This window comes from Alligator mississippiensis, chromosome 4 (assembly GCF_030867095.1).
Source record: "Alligator mississippiensis isolate rAllMis1 chromosome 4, rAllMis1, whole genome shotgun sequence".
Lineage (NCBI taxonomy): Eukaryota > Metazoa > Chordata > Crocodylia > Alligatoridae > Alligator > Alligator mississippiensis.
The window spans coordinates 103,591,378-103,618,871 of NC_081827.1; the positions used below are offsets into that span (position 1 = coordinate 103,591,378).

The window sequence follows — 27,494 nt, forward strand, 5'->3', positions numbered from 1 at the left end:
TGCTGTTAAAAAGCTTTTATTGAACAAACAGTGCAAGGGAGCTCAGTGTTAAAAAGTTCCAACAAAATGGAAAAAAAGCGAGTAGTAGAGTTCTGGATATGTACCATAGCAGCCACTTGCAGCAGCAGTGTGTGCAGGGGTGTGTTTCTGGTGGGAAGCAAGCAGCAGTGCAATGTGGGCTGCCTGGAGGGCTGATCAGACCAGTGTCACAGGATGCTTGGTGTCCACCCAAAACAGTGAACAGGTTTCCAAGTCATACTTGATTTTCCAGGTCTTTTTGAACCATTCCAGGCAGAGTTGAACTGATTTAACAGGTTTGTAAGGCTGTGCACATCTGGTTTAAACCATGTTTAAGCATTCCAGGTGTTATCTGTGCCTGACCCATCATTGTGGCTGCTGTGGGTGAGAGGAGCACTATGCCCTAGCAAAATAAGCACTGTGCTCACACGGAGGAAATCCTGTCTTTTGGCCTTCCTTCCAATGAGGTCTCTTCATTTTGCATTAAATAGTCACCAAATAAAACAAATATACTGGCAAGGGCCAGGACCACAGATGGGGATTTAAAAAACCTCGCTGACTGCCTGACAGCACACTGGCTGCAAGGCCACAGGTTAGGCACTTCCAGGCACTTCTCCAGCACCCCTTTCACATTATAGTCACTTGGAAAAACTCATTGGCCCCACCCTTCTGTGGTCAAGGGAAAGATCTAAGCCATGTCAGGTCAAAGGCAATGGAGCAAGTTCCCGATTCCTATCTACTTTTGAAGTGGAAGTCTCCCACTAGTTATAGCCAGCACAAAGATAGGTACAGTCTCTTTAAAATAAGAATGGAGCAAACAAAAAAGAAAGACACAATGAAGCCAGACTGTTGCTTTAAAACTTATTAAACAGTCCAAGCAAGCTACAGTTTATACGGCATTCAGATCACCGAGTCCTGCTTCTCCAAGTCATACCAGGCAGAAAATGTTTATAAACTTTTCTATTCCCCCTAACTGAGGAAAGATGTATTATGTTTTTATACACCTCAGCAAGTGGCATAAAGACCGCATTAAAAGAGGATCTCCATAACTTTCTGTGATGGCTGTGGGGTAAAAAGCTCATCCCTGCACTGTTTCACATTACAGGGGCACAGACAGATGTAAGAACTGTATCAATGCCACACAATAATAGCATAAGCTGCTGTGATGCAACAATTATATCTTTATGATTCTGTGGTGATACAAGTGTAGCAAAACCGCTGCAGCTTTAACCCTGCTTCCTTCAGGGTCAAATTTGGGCCAATTTAATTCACTTGCATCAATAAAGGATCATACAGATGTGAGAGCTGTACCAGCTGATGCACACTCCTGAACAGTACCTTTCCCTCCCCTTTTAAAGCAACTAGGCAGTATATTTGCCAATGTCCTCAGGGGGCATCTCTCAACCTTCCAGGGTGGTGACCTATTCTTCAATGATCAAAAATTTCCATGACTGCCTCGGTACAAGCATTACAGTTCATACTGGTGTATCTCTGCCATCTGTGACTTCCACAATCTGAAAGGGGAAACTGTGTGAAGAGCACCAATGCAGAATTTCCTGTTTTACACTAGAGGAAAATATTCAAAGCTTCACAACCCCCTTTACTGGCTGGAGTTGCCCCACCTGGGGATGAAAATCCCCCAACAGAGAAACATTAAGAGATTTCACATCTGCTTAGTGAACTTTGAAAACCTTTCTTAAGACCCACGACTCAGGATAAGCATTTTCATTATGCAGTTAAGAGATTTCTTTCTTCAAGGCAATACTTCCATGTACCCCCTAGAGGAGCACCATGCTTTTGTGCTAGAGATACCACTTTACAAATAAAAGTTTGCATGTCTGGGATGCAAATCTCCACTATTTTAGGGATGGGCAATCTCATGAGTTAGTGACCTAACCCTTCACTGTCTATGGGAAAGGCAGAAAAGCAGAACCTCTTGACTGCCTCCTATTTGAGCCACAAGGCAATTCTTTCCTCTCATGAGAGAAAGCGCTGCAGATTGCATCCACTCTTTTGGGAAACATTTACGGAAATGAATCGAGCTTTGTGCAGAGCAGATATTTCGTCGTAGTCCCTATGTACACCCTGGTTTATTGCTTTCACTTGCATAGTATATTTGGGAGGCTCCGTTGGTCATGATTCCATTGCTGCTTCTGAACTTTTGCTGCTACTGCTGGCAAGGGAGCTGCTAGCTGCAGAGCTGGCACTGGCAACTACGAGCCTCTCTCTGTCTCCAAACGCTTCATTCACTGCAACGTAAATGGGAGATTACATAAATGCCTCACGCAGAAAAGGGCAGGATTTTCTTTAACAAAAGACAGGAATCTAAAACTTAGTTAAGCAGTCTTGAGAGCTTTCCCCCTTCCCCAGCCACAGGGTCCCAAGTCTTACATTACAAGACAAACTACATCTTTGCTAATTAATTACATTAAGAGGGAGGCATGCTATTTCTTCCCGCACAGGACCGCTCGCTGCCATTTTGTAGTTATGCTGCATGTGGTCTGTGATTCCTCAAGATCATCTTCAGGTCAAGCAAAGTGGAGTGATACCAATTCTAAGTGCATGAATGCAATCTATTCATGCTTGATGATCTATTGACTTTTTGCAGACCAACACATTACGTTTAGAATTTTGGTTTTAGTCCAATTTAAAATGTCATTTGCTTTCCAAAAGCAGCTAGAGACAATCCTCAAAATTGCTACTGTTGGCTTACATACTAAAACAATGCAACTGGCCACGTGTCAGGTCCCACTGCTACCCCCACCAACTGGCAGTCAAGGATTTCATGTTAAAGGTGTGTGCTGCCAGACAAAACATGCCAATAACCACAAAGATCTTCCATGTTAAATGCTGTTCTGCATGGCAAAGTGGCATCCATGCACATCAGACACAATGCCTGAAGCCAAAGGAGAATACATTAATTTCTGCCAAATACAGGAAGTTTCAATTCAAGACTCCAATTTAAAAAAAATCTTATAGTTGGGAAATAGAGCCTAGTATTGAGTAAGGGCAACATTGTATTTCAGAGCACAAGATCAAGGTACCCACTTCACTGGGGCTACAATTCCACAGGGCCATAATTGGTCTATGTGCCTGGCATGCTGTGAGCAGCAGAACCAGGTGCTGGCCACACTTCATTTCATGCTCTCCCACCCTTATTTATTTGTTGTATTAACAAAAACCAGCGACTCAGCAGAGGGTGCGGGAAGGAGGGGAAAAGGAAGCATGAAGCCTTCAATCAAGAACGTTACCTGCTGAGATGCTGCTGATATCCCACACTCGTAGCCCTTCTCTCTCCCCTCCGAAAGAAAAGACAAATGGCAGATCTGGACAAGAAGCTGCACAAAAGAGGATGCCCTACAGAGAAGAGAAACGTACACTTTGTTGGTAGGTCAGGCCCCTGCTATGCACTACATCATGCAATTAACTTATCAATAGCAATAAATTTAGACTGGCCACACGTGCAAAGTGAGACCAGCCAGAAGTGCAAAGTAATTATTACGTGATAAAAATGAATCTCTAGCTATAAAAAACAGCCAACTAGCTATGAAGTTAGTGCTTGAAAAAATGTAACAACTCTACAGCTGGCTTTTAATTTGAATGTGTAGCTGGGCCATCAGTATCATCTTAGACACCTCCTCTGACCAAGCAGAACAAGCTTGAAAATCCTCTGAAATTTCCTTAAATGATTTTCTACAGAAAACTGAAACAGCAGGATGCACTCATTAGAGAACTAAAACCAGTGCTCCTCCATGAACCAGGCAGGGCATAGCTAAGAACTCCCTAGAGATCTGTATGCAACCCTGCCAATGCTCCGGTTCTGCTCCAAAACTCTGCGACCAAGGCACTGAAGCAAAACTTGCCCGTGATATGTCGTAATGTGTGGCCAGTGGTGATGCAAATGAACAGTACTCAGAGCAAGACCCTCAATTCGGAGTCATTTGTTGGTTTTTTTAGGATATGAAGTGTTATTGAAAACAAAACAATGAAGCCTGGCTAATATCAGAAGTAAACCGTTAGACAAGGTTATATATTAACTCTCTTAGGATGTTACTTTACCATTTTCATATCCCTGGAATGGACCAGACTGGGTTTGTCTCCAAGTATATCCCAAATTTTCACGTATTTATCAGCAGATGATGTCACAAGGCACCCTTTGATCTGACTGCTTAACTGTAGCCCTGAAAGGTAAGATCAGGTCAGCTTAATTCAAAAGCCTCAGAAAACTGGCACAGACCCATTTATACCGCATAACTTTTTAAAGTGGAAGTCAAAAGAACGAACAACTCATGCTCTCCACACACTTTATGCTGAAGTCAGTTCCAGTAAGAAGGCACAGGAACCTAATGGAAATCTTGTGACATGACCACCACCCAGTGGGAAGGGAATCCCAGGAGTGGGCCTATTTCTTTTCTGGCAGTAAGAGATATCTTGCACAAAACAGTTATGGCCCAACTCCCTCAGTTCTGCTGCTAATGATATCCCCGACTGGCTTTCTTCTGTCATTTGCCAGACAGATTTCCTTCACTGTTCAAGACTACATGCCCATCACCGAGTTGACTCCAGAGCACATGTGCATTAAGAATCACTGATCCAGGCTGTGTTCCGGTGTTAATCTCGACTTGTTAGACTCTAGAGTTCACCCTCATTTTCCCCCACAAAACCACTTTACAGGAACTACCTTAACCAATGTGACCCAAACAAAAGGAACTGTTTTGACAGCCTTACAGTTTGTGCTAGTGAGAAAAGTGCACTGGTGTCAAAAATACACAGCCCTTGAGTTACTCATTTAACAAAAACAACATATTTAGATGACCAGCTACCACAATTACTACTCAAGATTCCTTCCTAAATGAGAAACCACAGCTTCTCTCAAATTCCTATCTATGTAGCCAATTATATGACAATTTTCTGACTGGATACTAACTTTTTTTTTTTTTAAACGGAAAACAAAAAGACACACAGCTTACCTGATACTTCTTCATTATGGGCCTTCAAAGTAAAAACTGGCTTATCAGCACGAGCATCTAAACAGTACACAAAGCCATCTTCCGTGCTAGCCTAGGGAAAACATGATTATCATGTAAAAAGGTAATACCACATGACTTCACCTGAAGCAAACAAGGTTTGGCACCTAAATCTAAAACCCATGCAATTTAGGATGTCTACGTTTTCTATACACAGGATAAGTTAGGCCAGGCAGAGTTCTGTGCTATCACACCTGGACTGCTCCCAGTATCCAAGCTTGCCTGGGTATCTCTACACTACACTGCAAGCTGCAGTGCAGACACTATCAGGATACTGCACAACACATTTCTTAAATAATATCTGGAAGCAGCTTGCACTTAGGTAGCTGGCCTAGCTGAATTCCTGGGTGACTCAGACAGCAAATAATAAGATCCAGAGCTTTTTGTATTTCACCTGCCAGCTCAAATGCATACAAGTCCATTGTAACTGAAAGCTGTTGCCATCTAATGGCTGCTTAGTGGTCTATGCAAAATGAGTTGGTGGTTTTATAGGAGAGGCATCCACCTCACAAACCCAACAGACTTGATGTTAACAGGCACGTTTATTGGCACAGAAGCAAGAAATGAATAAAACTGGAGACTAAAACTGTGTGTTTATGACATACTTTTAATGTTAAATGTGTATTTATTTAATATTTAATTGTTAACATTGTGTCATTGTGTCATTGTTCCATCAAAATGTCAAATTTACAGATATTTTTGACAAGCTCAACCACCTAGGAAGACAGTAACCTCTAGGGATTAAATATTAACATAAAACTACATTTTAACTGCACCTGACCTTTGAAACAAAGATCCCAAGTGTGCTGTGGATTGGGGAACACCATTTAGAAGTAGCAAAAGAAAGAGGCTGTAGCAAAACTTAGGAAGAGGGCTGTGCTAGAATTCAAAAGTTCTTGCTCCACCTCCTTGAAGGCTGCAAGGCAGGGCAGGGGAATCAGTTCAGGCAGAACAGGAAAGATCTTATCTCGTCTTATGTTTTATGGCTACAGTTAAGCAGTCAAAGCACCAGGAGCTCTCATCTACCAGCAGGAGGCAAGGTGATCCTCACTCTGAGACGCCATGGAGAGCTGAGGACTGAAGAACAACTGTGGCAGTGGATGGAGTGGAGACGGGGCAGGGCACATGATTTTAGAAGGACTGAAGTATGAAGTGATGCAGGATGTTAAGTTGTAGTATGGGAGGAGAAGTTGAGGGCTGCTGGACTGTCCAGGGGTTTTAACCGCTCTGACGACAAACATAGCTGAACAAAGTGGACCTAGGAAGGACCCCACCCCAGTGTCTCTGCATTCAATTGAATGAGCAGTTTGGCTAGCACACTGGGCAAGTGTTTACTGTCAGACAAGTGTGGGACAACTCCTTGGAAGAGGGACTGCAAACACAGCACACGGTCTGAGCTGGAGGGAGTGCTCACTTCCAGCTCTATCACACTACGAAAAGCAATTCTGACAAATAGCCTCAGTAACATCTCTGGATTAAGTTAAATGTAACACAATGTTCAGCATAGGAAACTGCATCCCCATCACTGGGCACTAAGACACTGTGACTCTGAAAGAAGCCCAGGGTGAAACAATCACTGTAGACCAATTTGCTAGTGCTGTAGCTGCACCAGCATGAAAGAAGGTACCAAACTCCTGATTAAGGGTCAACTGACAACTATGTACAGTATATTTAAGACAGTGGTTCTTGACTCAAGGCACTTCTCAGAAAATGCCAGGTCTTAGCTTTCACACCTCTTTGCCTACAGAAACATAAGAGGACAATGCTGGAAAGAACTCAGAAAGACCACAACAGGTCATAATACTTTTGACACTCTGGATTCCTATTTGAACTCTTTGGGTTTCTCTTTGAATTACCTGTAGGATTTTGCACACCTAACAGTGTCAATACCACATGGCACCCTGCAGCACCTTTAAAAGGATCTCATGGCACACTGGTTGAGCATCACTGACATAAGGTGTGGAATGCTGGGTGCCTGACTTTCCATTAATCCATTTAGTCAGATCGTGGACAGTCCATAGCAGTAGCTGAATACATGAACACAAGCATTCATTAATAGGTAAAGCGCAACGGTAGGAAATGGTGGAGGAATACACACACACACACACACACACACACACGGTTATACTCACTAAGAAATTGCAGGGTGAAAAGTGATTCCATGTTACTCTCTCAACCTGCCCGCTAAACCGCCAGATTCGATGGCTATCCTGTGGACTTCTGCAGTCGTACAAAACAGCAGATCTAGAGGAAAATCACACCAGAACACTTTGTGAAGCCTGCTTTATCATTCTTACCTACCAATGTTTTCACTCTGGTTTAAAATATAGTCATTCATGAACTATAATGGAAGCAACTTCAACAGACAGGAAATATTTAGATTTTATCATTCATTTTTGAAAAAGCAAATCAGATGAGGCTAAGATTGATACATGCGTGTTCAAAGTGTTTGTCTTGGGTTCCGGGAGCAATTCTGCCATTTGTTTTAATATGTTCACTATGCAATATACTTACCCCATAGGAAGCTACACACAATGCCTTAAAATACAAACATAACTAATTTCCTTTTGCAATAAAGAAACCAAATGAATGGAGGACACACACCAGTGTATATTCAAATTGGCTTTAAGTAAGGAATTAAGCATTAGAAGTGGAAATTTTGCTCTCAGAAGAAGCAAGAGCAGAAGGGAGTTAGTGGCTCTTGGGGGGATGCTGAAAATTCTAGTGCTCAGCCTGATGGGGTAGCAGCTCTTCAAGTGACAACAAGCGTGAAAAGCTGTTTACTGTTAATGAAAGAAAGATGCTGTTGATTTAGAAACCTCTTCAACTCCATTAACACCAAAACTGGCCTACAACTGAAAGCAAAGAACACTGATCTGAATCCCTCACCTCTATCAACAATATCACAGAAGCACAATTCGAGCTAGTAGCTCTTAAAAGGATGCTTCAACACTTTTCATGTCTCAGATATCCCACCCCGCCCCCCCCCAAAAAATCCCTTTCAATTAAGTCTGGGTCCCAGGATACTTTGCAGAAGGCCACAATGGGAGCTCACAGCATTGCACAAGTGGTTGGAAGCAGAGAGAGAGAGACTGGGAACTGAAATGCAAAACTCATCCAAGAAGCCATCTGAAACATTTGTTAGAGAACCAAAATAAAGCAAAAGAAAATATGCAATTAACTCTTGAAATAACTTTATAATGTATTAACACAGAAGCAAAGCCTTAAAATACCAGAACAGAAATGGGACTGCAAATTGCAGTTGGAGAGTGAAATTAAGGTGGCTATCACCATGAAAAAAAAAAAAAGAACAGGAAGGACAGCCATGCAACTGCAAGTGTTAGGAACAAAGCAAGCCAAAAGAATAGCCAAAGAAACCAGAAGTGTAAAAACAAGCAAACAGCATGACAGATTTTAATCAGACTCCATTACTTCCTGCATGTTGACTGTACATCAAAACTGGGACCTCTATATTCCTCTCTGAACATTTTCTATACCTGTGTGCATCTCTCTCTCAAAAGAAAATCTATGTTCAAATATGTTAAGGCAGCAAAGTCAAGCTCCCTAAGGTTAAGAAATATCAAGGAACATTCTCAGAATGTTTGGATCCTTAAAAAAAAATCAGTCCATGACAGGAAATGGTATGGAAAGGCTCAGCCCAGATGACTGAAGTTTGACAAAAGTTATAAACTAAGGAAGACACAGAAGTATCAAGCAATTTTAATAACTGCTGGTATCACCAGCCCTGCCTATATACAATGTGTGAAAAAACAAACATTTCCCCACTTACTTATCATAAGATCCAGAAATAAGGGTCTGTGTTTCAAATGGATGAAACTGCAAAGTCTGGACCTAAGAAGACAGCAAGAAAACTTTAACACTGATGCAGACTTCTCCAGTACATCTATACAATTGATACTGACAGGCTAACTGACAGCACTAATCCACACAACTCCCATTACACTTTTTGGTACCTCAGGAGCTTGTTGTAAAAACAAAATGCATGTTAAGAAATACTGACAAAGCATTTTTTTATTTTAGGTTCCTCCTAACTAGCATCAAGATGACTTCAGCAGAGGCAAAGCCAGTATGAATGCTTTCTAGAAAGCATGTCACATCCTCTTCACGTTAAGGATATTCAAAAATATTTGAAAGATAAAAAGGTATCTGCTTCCAGTATGACAAAAAAAGATGAATAAGTTATTTTAATATATATTTTCCTGTTACAAGAGAATTTTGCCAAAGGCAGGGACTGTGTTGACAGGCAGATGTTTGAGATTTAACAAGCTTTCACATTTTACTTACGAAGAGGTCTATACATCTCTGAGCTTTTGTTGGGAAGGGCAGCATAAGACAGACCAAAATAAGGCAGCCAGCCCACCATGATACCCAAGGGTTATTTAATAAAACTAACTTATGGTAGGTGAGTGCATGTTTCAGCTCTCACTTTCCCTTATAGGAGAGGCTCACAATCTGACCTAATCCGAGGATCTATTTTACCGTTGCTTACTGCAACACTTTTACATTTCCACTTTTTAAGACTGTCATGATGATTTTATGTAGCTATGAAAGGTTTGCTATGACAGCTTGAAAACATCTACTAGTTATTCCCTCCAATTCTCGAAAGGATATGACAAGCAAGCCTTTTGACAAAGACCATAGAGCTTTATACCTATAAAAACAACTCATTCAAAAAACTGAGTTTTTGTACATTTGTTTGCAAGCAAAGCAGCCTTGTAACATTAGAGCTCAATATTACCAATGTAATAAGATTTCAGCATGTTTTTCCCCCACATTTTACAGCATAGGAAATACACCAATATTCACATACCTTGTCTGTGTGCAATGCCAGGTTTGCTGCTGGTTTACCCAGGGACATATCCCACAGAATGACAGTGCTGTCAGCAGATGCACTTGCCAAAACGTTTCTGGTAATAAATCAAAGGGAAAAACTTCAGGTTGCTTATGCGTGCCTCAGGCCATAAAGACATATAGAGCCTGATTCTGGTTTCAAATGAGTCCTAGTCTAGAGTCTACAGCCTTCTTAGTATCTATTATTTAAGTTATATATACCCATACAAAAAAGCTATTATTTGACTGACATGTAGTGTACCGCAGATACAGTTTCATCGGAAAAATATCCTGCAGTGGGTGATACAATTCTAATACTATAAAGCAAGGAAGTTTAAGAGCTAATTACTTTTCACACATTTTTAAAGGCAATATTTTCAAATATAGGCCAAACAATATAGATTTGTCTATCATTCATGCAGCAAACCTTCCTCCTCTTCTCTCTCCTTCCCCCAGCCCCATGTTTAGCAAATAGTCTGTGCAAAGGCTTGTCATGTTGGGCCTTTAACTTAAATAAGTAATGGAGAGGCTGAAAAGGAAGCCTCTTGTTCAAGTCGATCATCCCACTGAAGTCAAAGGACCAACGAAAATTCTAGTTAGACCATAGGATCAAAGCTCAGACATTAACTGTATATTAACTGCATATACAGAAATAAAACCTATAAATCAGACAAAACCAAACCACACTGCCAGGGAATTATAAAATGCACAAGGTCACAACTATTCCTCTGAAGGTGACAGATCTTGTACTTTAAGAGGGTCTGAAGCTTCCCTGATCCCTCCCTAATTAGAATGACATTTTTGAATGAATGGCAGATGATATTCATTAGCAAAATTATGTCCCATCCCATCCCATCCTCCTCCCCACCCCCACAAGCTGTCTGCAGAAGACAGAGTGCAGACTACAAGGGCATCCCAGAAATACTGCTGTTATGGCCCAGTGGTAGAAGTTTTCTATAAGGAACTGGCACAGTAGGTCTAAAGTTTTAAAATGCAATTTCAAATGTTATATGAAAGTTGCTTTTTGAGTTCTTGAGTTGCACTCAGATTTCCTGATTCAGGACTGATTTTTCCTACAATCACATACTGGTATCATCAAAAAGTTATTACTTGGTGCACCATAAAACTACCAATGCCAGTCACATTATTCAGTTGTTTAATGATACAGAAAGGTCAGTTAGGACTGCTGCAAAGATAAACTACTTTAATCAACATAAAAGCTATTTTATGTGCTACTAATATCAGCAAGAATAGTAGCAGAAATGTTGCCTAAACTGGATGCGATTGACTGAGCTACCAGATTCATAATATACATTCATCTTATTTATGTGACCCATTCTTTTTGTAATAGATAGCAACGGTCAATTAAAAGTCAATCATTCTTCATAGGTTTGCTCCATTTCTTTAGGAGAAATTTTCTTTTCTCTAATGTCTGGATAACAGGGACTTTTCAGTTAAGATTGCTAATACTAATTGAAAAAGAAGTATGGCAAAACAACACAGGTGTATGTATCTACTGGGTCTGACAGCAGAAAAAGATCACATTGTATCTAGTTAAAAAAATACTTGCAAGGTCTGTGCTGAGGACCCTAACCAGTTGCACTATTAAAAAAAAAAAACTAACTTGGATAATAAAATAAATTCTTTGCTCAAGTTGGTACACTGGACCCAGTCCCAACTCTCCTCCTTGTGACTGACCTGCTCTGGGTAGCTCTGGCAGTGGGACATCCTAAAATGGACATAGCACACAATGGAAGATGCCCTCTGCTAAAATGAATCACAGGAGTTGGAAAAACTACTCTGTATCTACATATACTGGCTCCTTAACTGCCTCTTGCTGTTTTTGGCTCATGACACAGAGGCAACATGTGAAAGGAGAGAGGGCACATAGCCTAAGGAGTGGGGGACAGGACCAGGGCTTTCTTGCAGTCACCCTTGTCTGTCAGAGGGGTGCCTTAGGGCACTTACTGCAGCTGCCAAGTAAAATAGTCTTTGGGCTACTCTAGTTTATGCTGTGGAGCAAACTGCAGCAGGTGTATAAAGATGAGCCAAAGATAACAGTTCTGAAGTGTCAGAGCAAGTCAAGTCAGAGACTTGCCCAACCTGAAAGCAGGAGGAGGTGTATTTTTGCGATTTGTATTTTTGAATACTTTTCCATTGTGCTCAACCTCAGCACTGTCCAGTTGAGCTTTGTGCAGTATGTGTCAAGATGCAGATGAATAAAGATGCAGGGGGGGGGGGGAAATCAACTCTCAATCTCCATATTTGTAAATTAAAAAAAAAGTCTTTTACCTGCTTTGTTTGTTCCATGAAAGATCAAGAACTGCATCAGTATGCCCTTCCACCTTTCCTTCTGTAGCTGAACTCTGCACACAGATATGGTTTAAAGCAACATTAAAATGATGTAGCTTCTTTCCATTAACTTCTTAGTGTGCCCTTTGTGAGTCAGATGAGAGCAGGCATTGAGCTGACAATTTTGGCATTCTCCCGCTTGCTGTATCCCTCTCTTTATGTAGAGCTGTTTCAACAATACTTCTTCCCAGCTTACTTCTTTCTTTGGTTGATCAGCACGCCACAGTGGCTACTCCCTTCAGTCAGCTGGCATAGATTCTTTTGCTCATCTACTGATCTGCAGTCTCCTTGGGTCTCTCCTACCTACTGCACCCACTCTGCAGTCTTTGCCACCCATCCATCTTTCCCCAGTGATTACGGAGTCACCAACAAGTAATTCCCAATTCCTTTAAATTCAGAAAGGAGAGCGCTAAGCTCCAAAGCCTGCCATGTTCACTTAAGTCTTTAAATTCCTTATTTGTGTGCATACAAAAAGCCTTAAAGGAACTACAGTGACGTGTTTGTGCCTGCAATACTGCTGTCAACCTGATCTTTCCTAGCCTCAAGTCTTTCCAACTCACTGAATCACACTAAAAATACCGAATGTAAGCCTCTGAATTGAACCGTGAATAAACCAGTAAACCAGCTTGATTTCTTGCAGATGTGCTTTCTTTAATTACCTGTACACCAGTGAGATTACAATCACATAAGCCAGTAGTGCTCAACCTTTTGGTGCAGCAGGCCAGATGAGTGATGTGGGGCCTGCCCACAGGCCAGATTGGACCCTGCACAGCCTTCACTTGGCCTGCCACAAGATCAGGGCCCTGGGCCGTTTCCCTAGGGCCCTGCACCATCAGATTGGGCCCTCTCTGCATGCTGATCCAGTGTGCTAATCGGGCCTGTAGGGCTCTCCAAGGGTCTGGAAATTTGGCAGCAGGGCAATTGCTGCCACCAATCCCCTCTGCCACCAAATTTTGGGGGCCATGAGGATGCCTATGGGCCAAATGGCATAGCTCCCTGAGCTGGATCTGGCCCACAGGCCAGGGGCTGAGCACCCATAGTATAAGTGTTGACACCAATGTGATCCCTGCCAAAACACTTTCCAAATTAAGCAGATTAGTCGGTGTTTTCATTACCTTCTTTCCTTTCTTTTTCTTCTTTTTCTCTTTCGTACTTCCAAGGGAAAAGACTGGTTCTAAGGAATCTACAATATCAAGGTCCCACACCTCAATAACAGGAGTCATGTTACCCACAGCAACATAATTCCCTGAAGAAGGAAAAATAAAATCACAGCAAGGTTACCTGGGCTTACGTGAAAGTAAAAATAAACAATTATAAAGACAAGTAGTTTATTTCAACATTTACTTTATATTTATGTCCATATATCTATCAAAGGCTCTAAGCACATGAAAAAAAAAACACCTGATGAACAGTGATTTTAAAGATATAATTTTGCTTGTAACATTTACTCCTTATTAATACAATTTATCATCCAATGAACTCTCCAACAACAGGAAAAAAGTACAGCCTGGCAACATTTAAAAATGGTCACCCAGTTTTACGTTTGACTTAGTGGATGGGTCATTACTTCTCTGAACAAAAAAACCACCACCATTTTCAAACAAAGCAAAGGTGAAAAAAGTTTTCCTTTAGTCTAGATAGATAGATTGTTTGCTATTGCTATCAGCACTGGCATTTCACTTAAGTAACTTGACATAACATTAGTAAAAGGCTGGGGGAAAAACATAAATGAGTATCTCCTGCTGTAGAAAATTAATGGTTCACCTAGATGATTAGTTTTTTCCTCTCAGTGTCTTGGTTTTACTTCTGTGCTAATACTGCTGAAAGAAAACCATTACTTAGTCACAGCTCTAAGTTAATTATGTAGGTCACATTTAAAAATTGTTACTGTTAGATAGCTTGGATGTCCTTCAGCATCCTCAAAACATATTTACCTGGAGTTTCTTCAGGATTGGGATCAAAGTTTAGCCACTCCAGACTTAGAGGATAGGCAGGTAAGATAATATCATGATGTACATAAAATGAGTCCTCTTCATGATTGTAAACTATAAGAGAATTTGAAAAGCATTTGTTACACCAATGGGAAAGATAAAACAAGCAACTCTACATGGCATACTCCCAAACAAACTAACAAAGCAAATACTAACTTTCCCAAACGTGGAAACAAACAGTTTTTATTCCAAACTGTGATGCTTTCAAGAGTTTTGCCTCAGTGTGCCATCAAGTGATAAAAGCAATCCTAAAAAGATGCAAGAAACAAGCCTGGAAAGCAAACTATTTTCTGGCTCTACTGTTATAAACAAACTGGTTACCTACCATGAACCTCTAGATTGCAGTGGTCCTTGTCAACTCGGCCACAAAGTACAAGATTGTCGCTGGGCTTAATAAAAAAATCTTCCTGCTCATACTTGTCCTAAGCAATGAGGGGAGAGAGAAGAAAAAAAGTTGCTGAAATTTACTGAAACGGCTTGATATTAACTCTTTGAAAGATCAGAAAGTCAAGCCTTTGAGGACATTTTACACAGTAAAATAAAGAGACCCCTCCCCAAGATGCCAAAGAGCAGGGAGGCTAGATAACTATTAAATGGACAGAAGGGATGTTGGTGTGGGCCTAGATGGATTTAAAGGACACATGGGTACTGCACATGAAAACTTCTTACAAAACATTCCCAACACAATGCACTAACTGCTTCCTCCACCCCTCAACCCTTTCCAGACTCGCAGACACACATTTCAGACACTGTTTCCCCAACCACTCAGTGATAAGAGTCCCACATGGGCAATTTATTTCCCAAAAGGTCTACAAACCTTAAACATCTCTATAAAGTAAACAGGACTAGCATAAAATAAAGCTAATGGATAATGGAAGCTACTCCAAATGAATTCAAGTGTTGGCCATTACTGGAAGTACTTTCTAAAACAAGCCATAATACTTCACAAATGGCACATTCACCTTGTTACAGAAACTACACTCATTTTACTGCTTTTTGAAGACTCTTTTTTATTCCTTTCAAACAGTGGAATTGCCAGAGTTGTGCATAGTGCTGAGGTTCAGTCTCACTGACACCATCTACTGGTACCCCAGAAACAAGCCACCATCACCTCAGACCTGAAACCCCTGCAATGCCTTGTTTTTGCCTTCACATTTCAAACTTTCATCTAGTTTTCTGTCATCGCATATATGTTTTTCTACGTAAATTTTTGATCCGTGGCTGGTACAGGCAGCTATGCAATTGCTTGAATGTGTTTATTTTAATAAACACAAGACCCAGCTTTTAACATTGCTACTCATAAAATAGCCATGAGCTTATAATAAAGATCCTGCAGAAGAGCTACAAGATTCACTACTTGAGATGCTAGAACAAAATGACACCTTTCTGAGCTATCTGGAAGTCAGGAAGCCTTGGCAATTGTAAAAGAAGTTACAAAGCCAGGCAAAGTTACTGCCCTTCTGAATCTCTCAGGAAGTTCCCCTTTTATAACCACTTATATATTTTTTTTTTAACCAACTTTTGCCTCTCTCAGCAGCATCCCCTCCCCCTTATCCTTTGTGTTTAAATCACTTTATTCCTTTCTATTTAGTACCCCTGCTTTCTGCAAATCCATTTCACAGCACCTGACGAAGTAGGCTGTTGTCTATGAAAACTTAAAGCCTCTCTGAACGAATTAGTTCCAAGGTGGTACCCTGTCCTGCCTTCCGCCAGATTTCAGACTAACACAGCTAATCACCTCTCTCAACTTTTGAAAAGTTTCCCTGTTCTCTAATGCCATGCTGAAGACTCACAGAAGCAGCGAGCCAACCAGATGACTATGCAAGGCAGACTATCCACAACACTAATGTACACACACACACACTCAGCACTTTCTGTTCAGAGAGAGAGGTACAAACCTAGCTCCTATCTGTCTAACAAGATTCCTTGTTAGACTCCAAAACAGAGAAGGAGGACATGGAGGCCATAGCCAGGCATGCAGAGGCACGTGCTTGCAGTGGCACAAATTGCTGCAGCGCATGCCCCTGCACGTGCACTTCACTGTGGTGCACAGCTCCTCCCGGCTCTTCAGCCAGAGGCTGGGGCTAGTGGTGGAAAGAGCTGGAGGCTGGGGCTAGTGGTGGCCTGGAGCAGCAGAGGCACAGATAGGGCAGCACAAAGGCCTGGCCGGCAGCCACAGCACCGCTTTGGATGGCCCAGCCTCCACTTTTTTCTCAGTTTTTTGTTGTTGGGGTCTTTTGGGGGGGGGGGGTGCTGTTGGTTGTGTGCTACAAGGAAATCCTGGCAGCAAATTTTAACACCATGCTGCAAATTTGCAACATGGGGTACATTTGAACATTCACCACATAGGGTCTGCAGTGCCACAAAGACATTTGTGGTACCACAAACTGAACCTGACTGCACATGGGGACCTGCCTGGAGTGTTTAAGCAATCATTTGGAAGAACTGCAATTATAACAATCTCTTAGATGATTTTCTGCACAGATCTCCACCAGATAATTGACAAGACTATCTACATCCTGAAGGACATGACTTAGTCACTGAACTGTTCTTCCAAACCAATTATCTGATCTAGAGGCTAAAACTTCTTGTGAAAGGAGCTCTATATATGCAAAAGTGAAGCTCGAAGAAACCCTGAACAAATATAAAAACATGACAAAAACTGATCAACTCTAAACCAAACAGGTGACAGTAATGCGCTTAAACAAATAAAAGTCATGGCAGATCACCAGCGATCCTGGTTCTTTCTGATAAAAAAACCCCACAACATCTCTGCTTTAAACATCCCCCCACCAAAATCCACATTTTTTCATGATTAAAACAAAACGCCATATCCATTTGAATAATATGTAGTGGTGTTTTGTTTTAATCATGAAAAAATGTGGATTTTTGGGTGTTTGTTAAAGCAGAGAATTTTGAATTTTTTTTTAAAATCAAAGAAAACCAGGATCCCTGCAGATCACCGAGTTTTTGTTGCTGTCCGAAAGAGTCGGAAGGACTTTGGAATGGAATTTGAGGCTGCATTCCCTTATAGGCCTTGGAGGGCAGAAGATAAGAGATGCAGGCAGGGTGTGCATGAGCCCTGACCTAGTAGACACCACTGTCCAGAAAAGTCTGCATTCGTTGACAAGAGCCTCCACACCTAGAGGGAAAATCTAGCTGGCAGGACGCAAGGAAGAATTCTGGCTGTTACGTGACAATACTAGCCAATAAAAGTTCAAGTTCTACTTGGTCAGCCATGGTCCTTAGGGCACTATATTAAAAGTGCAATCAAGTCATGTGAATACCCTCTACTGTACCAGCACTCCCAAAATGTGGCCATTACAATTAGTGAAAACAAACAGAAGAGAAAACCTTATGTCAGTAGTAAGAGTGATCAGTTTGATCACAAGACTTAATGGTTAATTTTCACAAGCATGTAAACAAAATTAGTCTTAGGCACATAGGACCTGAAGTCCCAGGGACTTTTAGGACTTAGGATTCTAAGGTAGTCAGGCAGTCTTCAAAATTTTACCCAACACTTAGTTTATTTAATTCAGATGCCTAAATCTTTACGGGTCTTAATACTTACAGTGTCTTTAATAGTGATGTAAGGATCATGCTCATTACTCCCATATACTGTAAGACCAGCTAAAGTGTCTTCAAGGTTCCCAACATCTAAAGAGAATTTCAGAGCATCAGTTACTACTTACTGAGGAATATTACTTGGCAAACAAAAATCAAATGAAAAAGTACATAGCTACAGATTTCTGCCAAGTATGTGAAAGCTGGGATACATACACTGAAGTCCCTCCAACTAGGGATGTAAATATAGTTTATAAAAAATTACCCATTTAACCTCAAGATCCCAGGGCCCTGGGGTGGGGAGAGGAAGGAGGCAGTGGTTAGCCCAGCCAGACAACACAGTCCAGGTAAAGCCCTATGCTGGAAGGGAGGGAGCAGATGTGAAGGAACAGCTAACTGTTTAACTGATGAATCATTAAGCCACCTGCTGTTTTCCTTCTTAACCTCATAGGCTATGGGTATGAGACCCCCTTGCCCTTCCCCACTGTGTAGGTTCTCTTCCCCCTTCACTGCCCGAGTACACCCTGCCATGCACCAGGTATCCAGTTTGTAGCTGTACTGGTCTAGAGGAAAAGGCAATCAGGACTCGTAGTAGATATGATATCTTTTATTAGACCAACAAGGTTTTTGCAAAAAAAATTCTTTGATTGCAAGCTTTTGGGCACAAACACCCTTCATCAGGCATTGAAGAAAAGATTGTAAAAGTTCTCAGTAACTGGTAAACTAACTGGTTATCACCGGGCTTGTTGGTTAAGCAATTAATTGGCTCTAACAAAACTGTGCATTTACACACACACACACACACACACGCACACCCTCTGTCTATAAAATGATGGCCCAGTCAGTGGCAACCAATTTATTTTCATGCCAATAAACTAATAGCAACCAGTTGCTAAGTAAGAAAAATCAGAGTGCCTTAGGGGCTGGGGAAAAAAAGCCTTTTACTTAGGAAACTAAAAGGAGAAGAAATAGAATGTAACAATCTCTGAGCATAGGATAATACAGCCTTTTCCACAATGTTTACACTGAAAGCATCTTAAATCAGACACTCACTAAAGCAGGGGTTCCCAATGTTTATGTGCCCAAGGGCACATTTGAATTTAAAAGAAAAAGCAATGGGCACCAATATATATATTAAAAGTTTGAATTTAGAATCCCAGACATGCGTACACACATAGTTTCGTTTGGGGAGGGAGCAGTAAGCACTACTCTGTCACTGCATCAGGCAGACTGACTCAGTCTCATTTTGGCAGCCATTACGTACAGCCTGTGAAAAAAAATTTTGAAGTGTTGCTGTTCTGAGTTCAATGGACAGTGACGGCATTTTTTGTTGGAATAATGATTTTTACTGATCACGAAAATGCATGCAGGCATCTGAATAAACCTTGGGGGGGAGGGGGGGGTGCCATGGCACCCGTGGGCACTGCGTTGGGAACTGCTGCACTAAAGAAAATTGAAAAAGCTTTATGGTATTAATGATGGGTGCACTGACCTAACGTAAGAGGCACACTTTATTTTTCATTGAGTACGTCTACGCTTGCATTAAGGAGCTTTTCCTAATGCACATTAAATTTAGTACCTCTGGGTGTTTATACATATGCTCAGAGAGTGGCGGGGGGGGGGGGGGGGGAGGGGGCGGCTTCAATTAGAGCGGCTCCAAAAGCCACTCTAATTACAGTTCCCAGAGCATCATGTACATCAGTGTCCCCATACTGAAAAATGGCAGTGGGGGCGCTTTAACTAAGCCTTGTCGAATGAGCTTGAGTTAAAGCAACCCCACTGCCATTTTTCAGTGCAGGGACGCTGATACATGTGACACTGGAGTCTGCTGGAGCATGGTAATTGCCACGCTTCAGCAGACTCAATTGAGTCCAATCTGACGTGCTGTAATTACACGTCTATAGGTGCCTGTCCCAGAGGAGCTGGGGTGGCAGGAGGACCCCGGGCTGAAAGAGAGCCCCACTTACCTCTCGCAGAGCCCGAAGAGCCGGAGGAGACGCGAGCGACGAAACCACTGGTGAAGGTGATTAGCTGTGCGTTTATACAGCTGCGGCTGAGCAGCGTGGGCAGGAGACACCACCCGGGAGAAATAAAAAGCGGCCCCAACGATGCGGCGGGGCGGCTGATGTGTGGAGGCTGGAGGGAAGAGCCCTCACACAGAGGGAATCAGCCGCCGTGCCCGGCAGCGCGGAAAGCCGGGGGCAGAGCCAGGAGAGGCTCCGACACAGCCGACAGCACAGCCGGCAGGGAAGCCAACTGTAACGCAGAGAGTCAAGCCGGCAGGGAAGCCGGCTGCGACACCGGAGGCAGAGCCGGTTGGAGAGCCGGCAGAGACGTCAGCCGCGGGGGCGGCAGGAAAGCTGTGAGCAGTGCCGACAGGGGACTTAACAGGTACACCTGCAGCAGAGCCAGCGGCAGCACCAATGGAGGATCCAGAGGTGGGAACCCAGAGAGCAGCGTCGGGGCAAGCCGGCGCTGAGACCCAGGTGTGAGTCTCCACGGGAGCCTCGGAGAAGAGGTAACGAGAGGGAGTGCCCAACGGGGCCCCGTCGGGCTGCGCAGAAGGGCGGCCGAAGACCCATAGTGGGGTTAGACAGTGGACCTCTGCGGCCCATAGTGGCCTCAGGAAGAGGCAGGGGCTTAACACCCCAGTGGGGTGAGCCGCCAGGGCGGTGGAACCCGAGCCCTGGGCAATCCACGCGGCCCAGGGGCCAGAGGCACCCTTTTGGGTCTCTCGGCCCAGTAGTTTAGAGGCCTTAGTTATCACGGTGGTGGTCAGGCACGTCACATCACGTCACAGGGTGTTTAGTATAGGGCGATAGGGAGCCCTATTGGAGGGACTAGGCCGTGGGACTTCATGGACCTAACACCAGGCCCGAAGACACAGACGCGCGGCTGACAAGCCATAGGCAGAAGTTGGGGAGGAGCCGAGGACACCAAAGGGGCCCGAAGATCGGCAGCCCAAGGTGGCAAGTGGCCAGGGTGTAGGGGAGGTCGGAGCCCTGTGAATGCCCGCCGGAAGGCGTGACGATCCGGGAGGCTGCCCCAAGGGGGAACCCCTCCACTGAAGCAACATACAAAGTCATGGCAGGAAAGTTAAGGGGTCCCCCTGACGTTGGCAGGGGTAGCCTGTGGGGTCCACCCGCGAGCCTGGGACAGATGCGATCCATAGTCCGGGCAAAGGCTGCCCTGGAGCGCTTAGTTGGACGGAGGCGGGCACAGCGCCCTCTAATGTGAGGCACTAAACAAATGTGCATTAGGCTGTTTTAATGCACAGTAATGAATGTGCTTGGTTTTTAAGTGACACTTAATCCTCGGTAGCTTATTTTACTGTGCATTAGCATACTTTCATGGGTTTTTTTGTGATGCTTTAATGCACAGTAAAACAGGCTACTAAGCATTGAAGTGCATATGTAGACTCACCCATTTACCCTGCATCAATGACAGGATAAACAGACTTATCTTACCTGTGTTCTCCTCTTCATCATATTTATCCAGATCATATTCTGCCAGCTCATCATCATTCAACTTTTCAGTATCTTCTTCCTGGTCTCCATCTGCCCGAGAAGGTTTAGCAGCCTCAAGAGTAGCAGTGTCCATGCTGTTGTCTTCAATCTGTTCATGTTCTTCATCATTACCATCTGCTCCTTCTCTGTTTAAGATAAGCATACACCAAAATGCCAGAGGGAAGGGAGACAAATATAGATTTAGGACTTTTTCATGAAATTGTCCAGGAAAGCAGTGACAAGACACTGGCATAAAATCTTAATTGCTCGTAATTTCAACTCTATGCCATTGGCTCTCAAGTCTATTTTTCTACTCCCCATTTCTTTGCAGTCAATTCTGCACTTCAGCCATCAGTGATATTTCCTCATGCATGTTTTCCTGACAAAAAATAGCCTAAATTTATCTTAATATGGAAAAGTTCAGCTCTCTCTTCACTTATCCTTTCTGTTACTGTGACAACAGCATCCTCCCTATTACAACACATCATGTATCTACCATTTCACTGTCTCATTCCCCTAATATATACCATAACCATAGTCAAACCTTACTCTTTTTACCTTCACAACATGCTGAAGCTCTCGTCTTTGCTGTACAACATCCTCATCCACACCTTCATAATGGCAATCTTCTCTCTAGCCTCCAGATCACTCCATCCAAAAGACAGCTGCTAAGATTATATTCTTACCTGATATGACAACTTCACCAGTACTTTGAAATGATCCAATAGCCACAATAACCTCTCTTACCATCTTCCAACTTATACACACACTTCCTTAGATAAGGGCCTATAACATTAACTTGCTTCACACCACGTCCCCAATACCAGGGGTTGGCAACCTATGGTGGTCCACAGAGCCTTTGATCCAGTCCGTGGACCTGGTGCTTTGGAAGCTGGTGCTCTCCCCTGGCCGACAGTACCAGCTACAGTTAGGTCTTAGTGCCCACCCAGCTGTATTCTGAACTGGGTCAATCTGGCCCACAGCTTTAAAGGCTAAGTACAGAAGAAGTCCAAGGCTGAATCAAGTCAATCTTCACAGGTCAGTATAAGATGCGTAGCTTGAACCTATAAGCAAGTGAGCAAACATTCACTTTTGATTCTGGAAAGGCGGCCACGTCTGCAGTGGCCCAGACCAGAAGCTGGAGGGTACTATAGCATGCCTCCCTGCTCTGCTGGAGCAGACAACTTGGGCCAAGGCTAGCCTGCCCACACTGTGGGGGAAGGGGAGAGGTTTGTGGGAGAGGTGCAAAGCATCCCGGGTTGCTGGGGAACTGAGTAAACTTGAATCTGGAGGGGATCTGGGACAGAAGTTCAACACACCACTTTAACCTAAATCAGTTAAGTCTGATACCGCATCCACCCAGATTTATCTTAAACTGGTTTCAGCCATTTTGAAAGCAGTTTATGTGCCCTGAACTTCTGTTGTGTTACAGATTTGAATAGGTTTCCAATCCCTTATGCTGGTTTATGTGAAATTTCTGTCCCTAGCCACAAAGTTGCTAACCGCTGCCCTACAGTATTTTTGTTTCTCTTTCTCAAGAGCCCTGAATTTTAAATGAACAATGCCCTGAATGGTTCCGTTTCTACCATCATTGGCAACCCTGCAGAAATCTGAAGAGCAGCAAGTGAAAGGTATACCCTGACTGAATTTTTACTTATCTTAATATTTTGCTGGAGGACCTAGAAGATCCCTCAGAGTTAGCCATTAATTCTGCTCCGTAAGAGACTTCTTCCTAGCAAACATTTTATTACCTCTGGCATGCAAAATGCCCACTTCACTGACGTAAATGAACACTGGAAGAAGTCGATTTTGTCTCTGTGAAAACTCTATGAAATGCAGATGTCCTTCAGTTTTGAAAGAGCTTGCAGAAAATCTATTTTTGTCATTTGTTTCATAAAATGAACACTTTCCGTTCACATGACATTTTCTCCTATAATAAGAGTAAAAATTGGTAGAAGGATAATTATTCTAAATTTGAATCTAACTTGTGATCTTTGTACAGAAATAAAATGGCTGACAGGCTAATGAGTTCTACAAAGTACAAGAAGTTATGAAAAGGTCATAGCATTTTTAGCTAGAGGTTATCATGAAGCTTGCATCCTGAAGTCTAACTGAAGGCATAATTACAAACAGAAAGCTCCTCAAACTCTCTCATTGTGCTTCAAATGGAAAAGGAGACAGGGAAATGGGGCAGGGGGCTGGACTTGATGATCTTCCGAGGTCCCTTCCAGCCCTAATGTCTATGAAATCTATACGCAGCAGCAATATGTAGGTTAGTTACAAATTCAAGGCTGCAAATAACAGTAAGTGATCATCAAGTAAGTACAGAATATACAACTTTAAGGCTATGATTATTTATAAAACTTGCAAAAGCCCAAAAATTGAGAAAAAAAAATTGTGTTTAGTATTAAATATCTAAACCAGGAATTCTCAACCAGGATGCTGTGCCCACAAGAGCCTTTTAAGTGTGCAACAGGATGCCACTCAATTTTAGCACAATTAGATGGGTAAACACCTATACGCAATTCACAAGAAAAACCCAGAGAGGTCAAATAGGAATCTGTAGTGTCCAAAACATCCCAACTTCCTGTGGTCTTTCTTCTTTGCAACAGAAGAGTTCCTCTATTGTTTTTCCATAGCCAAAAAAATGAGTGAAAGCTAAGAGTTGGGATTTTATGAGGGGTGTCTTGAGTGCAAAAAGGTTGAGAACCACTGATCTAGATAGTGAACATTAGAATCAAGTTAGCTAGCAATTCATTTTTGATGACAAACAGATTTTTGGAAGTAACTGTTTAATCATGCACGTGCAGGCGAGAGATGGATCAGAAACAGAATCACAGCTCTAACAGTAATAGTCACTTATGAAAAGGCCAAAAATGAATCTGCAAGAACAGCTGATGGTAAAACTGTCTGATGTCAGACAAAACACAAACGAAACAGAAGAACAATCTTTTTTAAGAGTCCCTGTATGAGTTTTGGGGACGGTCATTATGATTTATGAGTATAATTACTGTTGGCATTTTGTAGGGTCTCTATGTAAAAGCACATGCTGGACTTCAAAAAGGCAAAGCTCAAATGAAATGGTAAAGAAATGGTTTAATTAGAGGTGACTTTCGGTGGCCACAGTAATATTGGTCCTCTCTATTGATGTAGTGGCCTGCCTACATAAATCTGGTTGCAGTATCAGTGGCCCAGGCTGGTTAGCATGCAGTGTTGTAAATGGTTTCTTCATTTGATGTGCAGTATTGCCACTGCCAGTCATGAATAAGGCAATCTCCTGCACTGAGACAGTGGTGTCCACTGGCTCCTGGAACTCATATGAGGGGCAGTGGGTGCTGGCTGGTGTGCTCTGCTCAGTGTCCTCCCTTGGCACACTTGTTACAAACTTCTGACCCACATTCCTATCCCCGTTTTCTCCTTAGCTGTCCCAAGTAATCAACTGCTGTGCCTTTAGTGGACTCCCTGATTAATGGAGGCTCACACTACCCCTGGTGGGTCTAGGCCCATGTTTCTCTTGGCATAATAAACAGGCCTGCACTGAAGCAGGATCAAGGGTACCCTTATAGACACTGGTCTACCTAATTTTCAAAGCCTCCAATAAAAGAGGTTCTACAGCATCATTAGGTATCACATTCCCATGTTCCACCACCCCAACAGTCAAAACCTTCTCCTAATATACAACCTACACCTACTTTGCTCCCAGTTAAACTTTCTTTTTGTCCCCCATAAGTGTCTACGGAGAAAAAAAAGCACTTTAAAATACCCTTTTCACATATTGGAAGACTTTTTGCATGCTCTTCTTAGCCTGCTCTTTTCTAGACAAAACAAACCCAATGCTTTCAACCTTTCCTAAAACATTATATTTTCTACACTTCAATCACTCTTGTTGCTTTGCTCTGGATTCTAAGAAAAACCTAGACCAACTGAAGTGCAGTGACCAAAACTGGATGCAGTGTTCCAGTAGAAACCTGACCTGAGCACAGAAGAGCATAAAAACTACTTCTCAGCTCTAACATGCAATGCTCCTATTAACACTGCCCAAAAGATCTGCCTTAAAAACAAAGCCAAGCTCCTCACATTGCTAGCTCACTCCTAGCTTGAATTCATAATCACCTCCACACTCTTTTCTGACATACAAAATAGAAAAGAACTGCCTGCAAAGTAGTATGTGTGCAATGGTTTTTCTGTCCTAAGTGCAGCACTCTCTGCCTATCTTTCAAGATTTCATCTTGTTACTTTCTGAGTATCTTATCTCTCCAGTTTGTCAAGACCATTTCAAATTCAGAGCCTGCCTTCCAAAGTGCTCACAACCTCTGCTACATTGGGGGCCTTGCAAATTTTATATGCATCTTTTCTAGTCCACTGCCTAGTCATGAAAGACAATATTGACTGAAACCTGGCACAAAACAGACTGCTGCCAGACCCCACTTTAAACACCCTCCCAGCCAGACCATGAGCATGGAGAACCACTCTGCCCATGGTTTTTCAACCAGCTGGGCACTCACTGACATAGTTGCATTTAAATCGATGAGACCCATTTTTTGACACTGTCAGCCACCACCATTTCTCATGGACCATCCTGTACCCTTGTCCAGCTTTTAATTAACAGAGGAGGGGCTCCCAGTGCAACCCCCCAGGCCCTTCCTACAGCTTCACAGACCTGGAATCACTGATCTAGACCAGATTGCTCCAGCTTAAGAAAGCTGCACATAGGATGGTATCAAAAGCTTCACTGACTTAACATCACATCTGATTTCCATTTCCTAGTCAGCCCTTACCCTGGCAAGGAAAGAAATGAGATTGGCTTGATGTGATGTGATCTAGACCAGTGATGCTCAACCTTTTTGTTTTGTTTTGCTTTGTTGGACAGCACCACTGCCAGTTCTGTTTACAGGCTGGATTCGGCCGGTGGTGGGGTGTCTTGGGGCCCCCGCCCCACTCACCGCAGCTGCTCCTGGGTCTCGGCGACTAGACGCTTCAGCTGCTCCGGGCTGAGCCGCACCTGAGGGCACAAACAGGCGTCAGGCGGGGGCGGGGGCGGGCCGACCCCTCTCCTCCCCGCCCCCAGACCCCGCGGGCCTCACCTTGTCGGGCGTTTCCTTGGCGACGCCGCGGCGGACCCAGGCGGCGCAGGTGACGGGGCTCGGCATGGTCCCGGCGGCACGTGCGGGCCGCACCGTCGCGCTCCTGATGACGCCACCAGCGCGAACGGGCACCTTTGCGGCGAAGAGGAGGGGGAACGGGTGTCAGACGTCATTACCAAGCGCCCGGGAGTAGAGAAGGGGCGGGGGGGGTGCCGGGAAGGGCGACAGAAAGCAGAGCATGAGGCAGCGGGAGGGCGCAGGCTTACTTTGTTTCGTGCGCGCCCCGTCCTCGCGTCTGATGAAGCGAGCTTCAACCCGTGACAACGTGGGCTGTACAAGAGCCGTCTCCTTTGGGTCGCCTGCAACACTGATGCTCAGCCAAGGGGCCTGGGCACCCTGGGGTGCTGCCAGATCCTTGGGAGGGCGCCCTGCTGAGAGGAGATAAGCAGATAAATGCAGGTGTCCCTGCCTGGCCAGCCCCTCAGGGGGCAGGGCAGTAGCACTGTAATATATAACTTGGCTTTTGAAATGAGTGCCTCTCGCTTCATTAAAGTTGTGGAGGATGTCTTGAGCACAGTGAGAGGCGCCTCAAGTCCAGCAAGGTTGAGAACCACTGGTCAGTGAGGTGCCAACACCACCGTGCCTAGACTCCTGACGGCCCCGGGCAGACTTTTAGTATCGGGCCTCCCTTGACCAGAGATGATGACAATCATTATTTTCACCATTTTCAGGCCCTTGTTCTGTCCAGGCCGTGGGCAGCCACCTGCTTCACCCATGCCTGTGTCCAGCCCTGGGTGCAGATGTACCTGCCTTCTGCAGGTCCTAGTACTTCCAAGTCGTTCATCCATGCGGGGCTTTGCTGCTCCCCTAGTAGCCTGGAGAGAAGCGCTGCGCTCATCCTGTTTGCGTTACCCCAGCCCGTAGATCAAACACCCGTTGGACGGCGATGTCTTCCAACAGAGAGCACCAGTGTGTTGGTCTGAAGCCTGGCAGAAGGCAGGGCAGAGTGGCCCCTCATGGCTCGGGGATGGCCCACCTACAGCATGCATGCCACAAGTGGCCAGGGCCAGATTAACCCTTTAGTGGGCCCTAAGCAAACAA

General features: G+C 43.6%; 1 protein-coding gene across 1 annotated transcript; it reads right to left on the minus strand.

The window, feature by feature from the left end:
* On the minus strand, positions 1-26,509 carry PWP1 (PWP1 homolog, endonuclein). Its single transcript, XM_006271664.4, has 15 exons — positions 26,394-26,509; positions 26,253-26,311; positions 21,271-21,455; positions 17,811-17,896; positions 14,565-14,661; positions 14,183-14,293; positions 13,364-13,494; positions 12,189-12,262; positions 9,877-9,973; positions 8,836-8,897; positions 7,178-7,289; positions 4,989-5,079; positions 4,078-4,199; positions 3,270-3,375; positions 1-2,267 (listed from the first exon to the last, which is right to left on the minus strand). Exons 1-15 carry the CDS (start codon positions 26,457-26,459, stop codon positions 2,152-2,154), a joined length of 1,515 nt encoding a protein of 504 aa, XP_006271726.1. The 5' UTR covers positions 26,460-26,509; the 3' UTR covers positions 1-2,151.
* Positions 26,510-27,494: the final 985 nt, after the last annotated feature.

Excerpts from the sequence above, each read along its gene's own strand:
- PWP1 (XM_006271664.4), bottom strand. The coding sequence starts at position 26,459 with ATGCCGAGCCCCGTCACCTGCGCCGCCTGGGTCCGCCGCGGCGTCGCC. Across the intron at positions 26,312-26,393 it reads CCAAGGAAACGCCCGACAAG|GTGCGGCTCAGCCCGGAGCA; the intron begins GTGAGGCCCGCG and ends TTGTGCCCTCAG. Across the intron at positions 3,376-4,077 it reads ATTCCAGGGATATGAAAATG|GGCATCCTCTTTTGTGCAGC; the intron begins GTAAAGTAACAT and ends TCTTCTCTGTAG.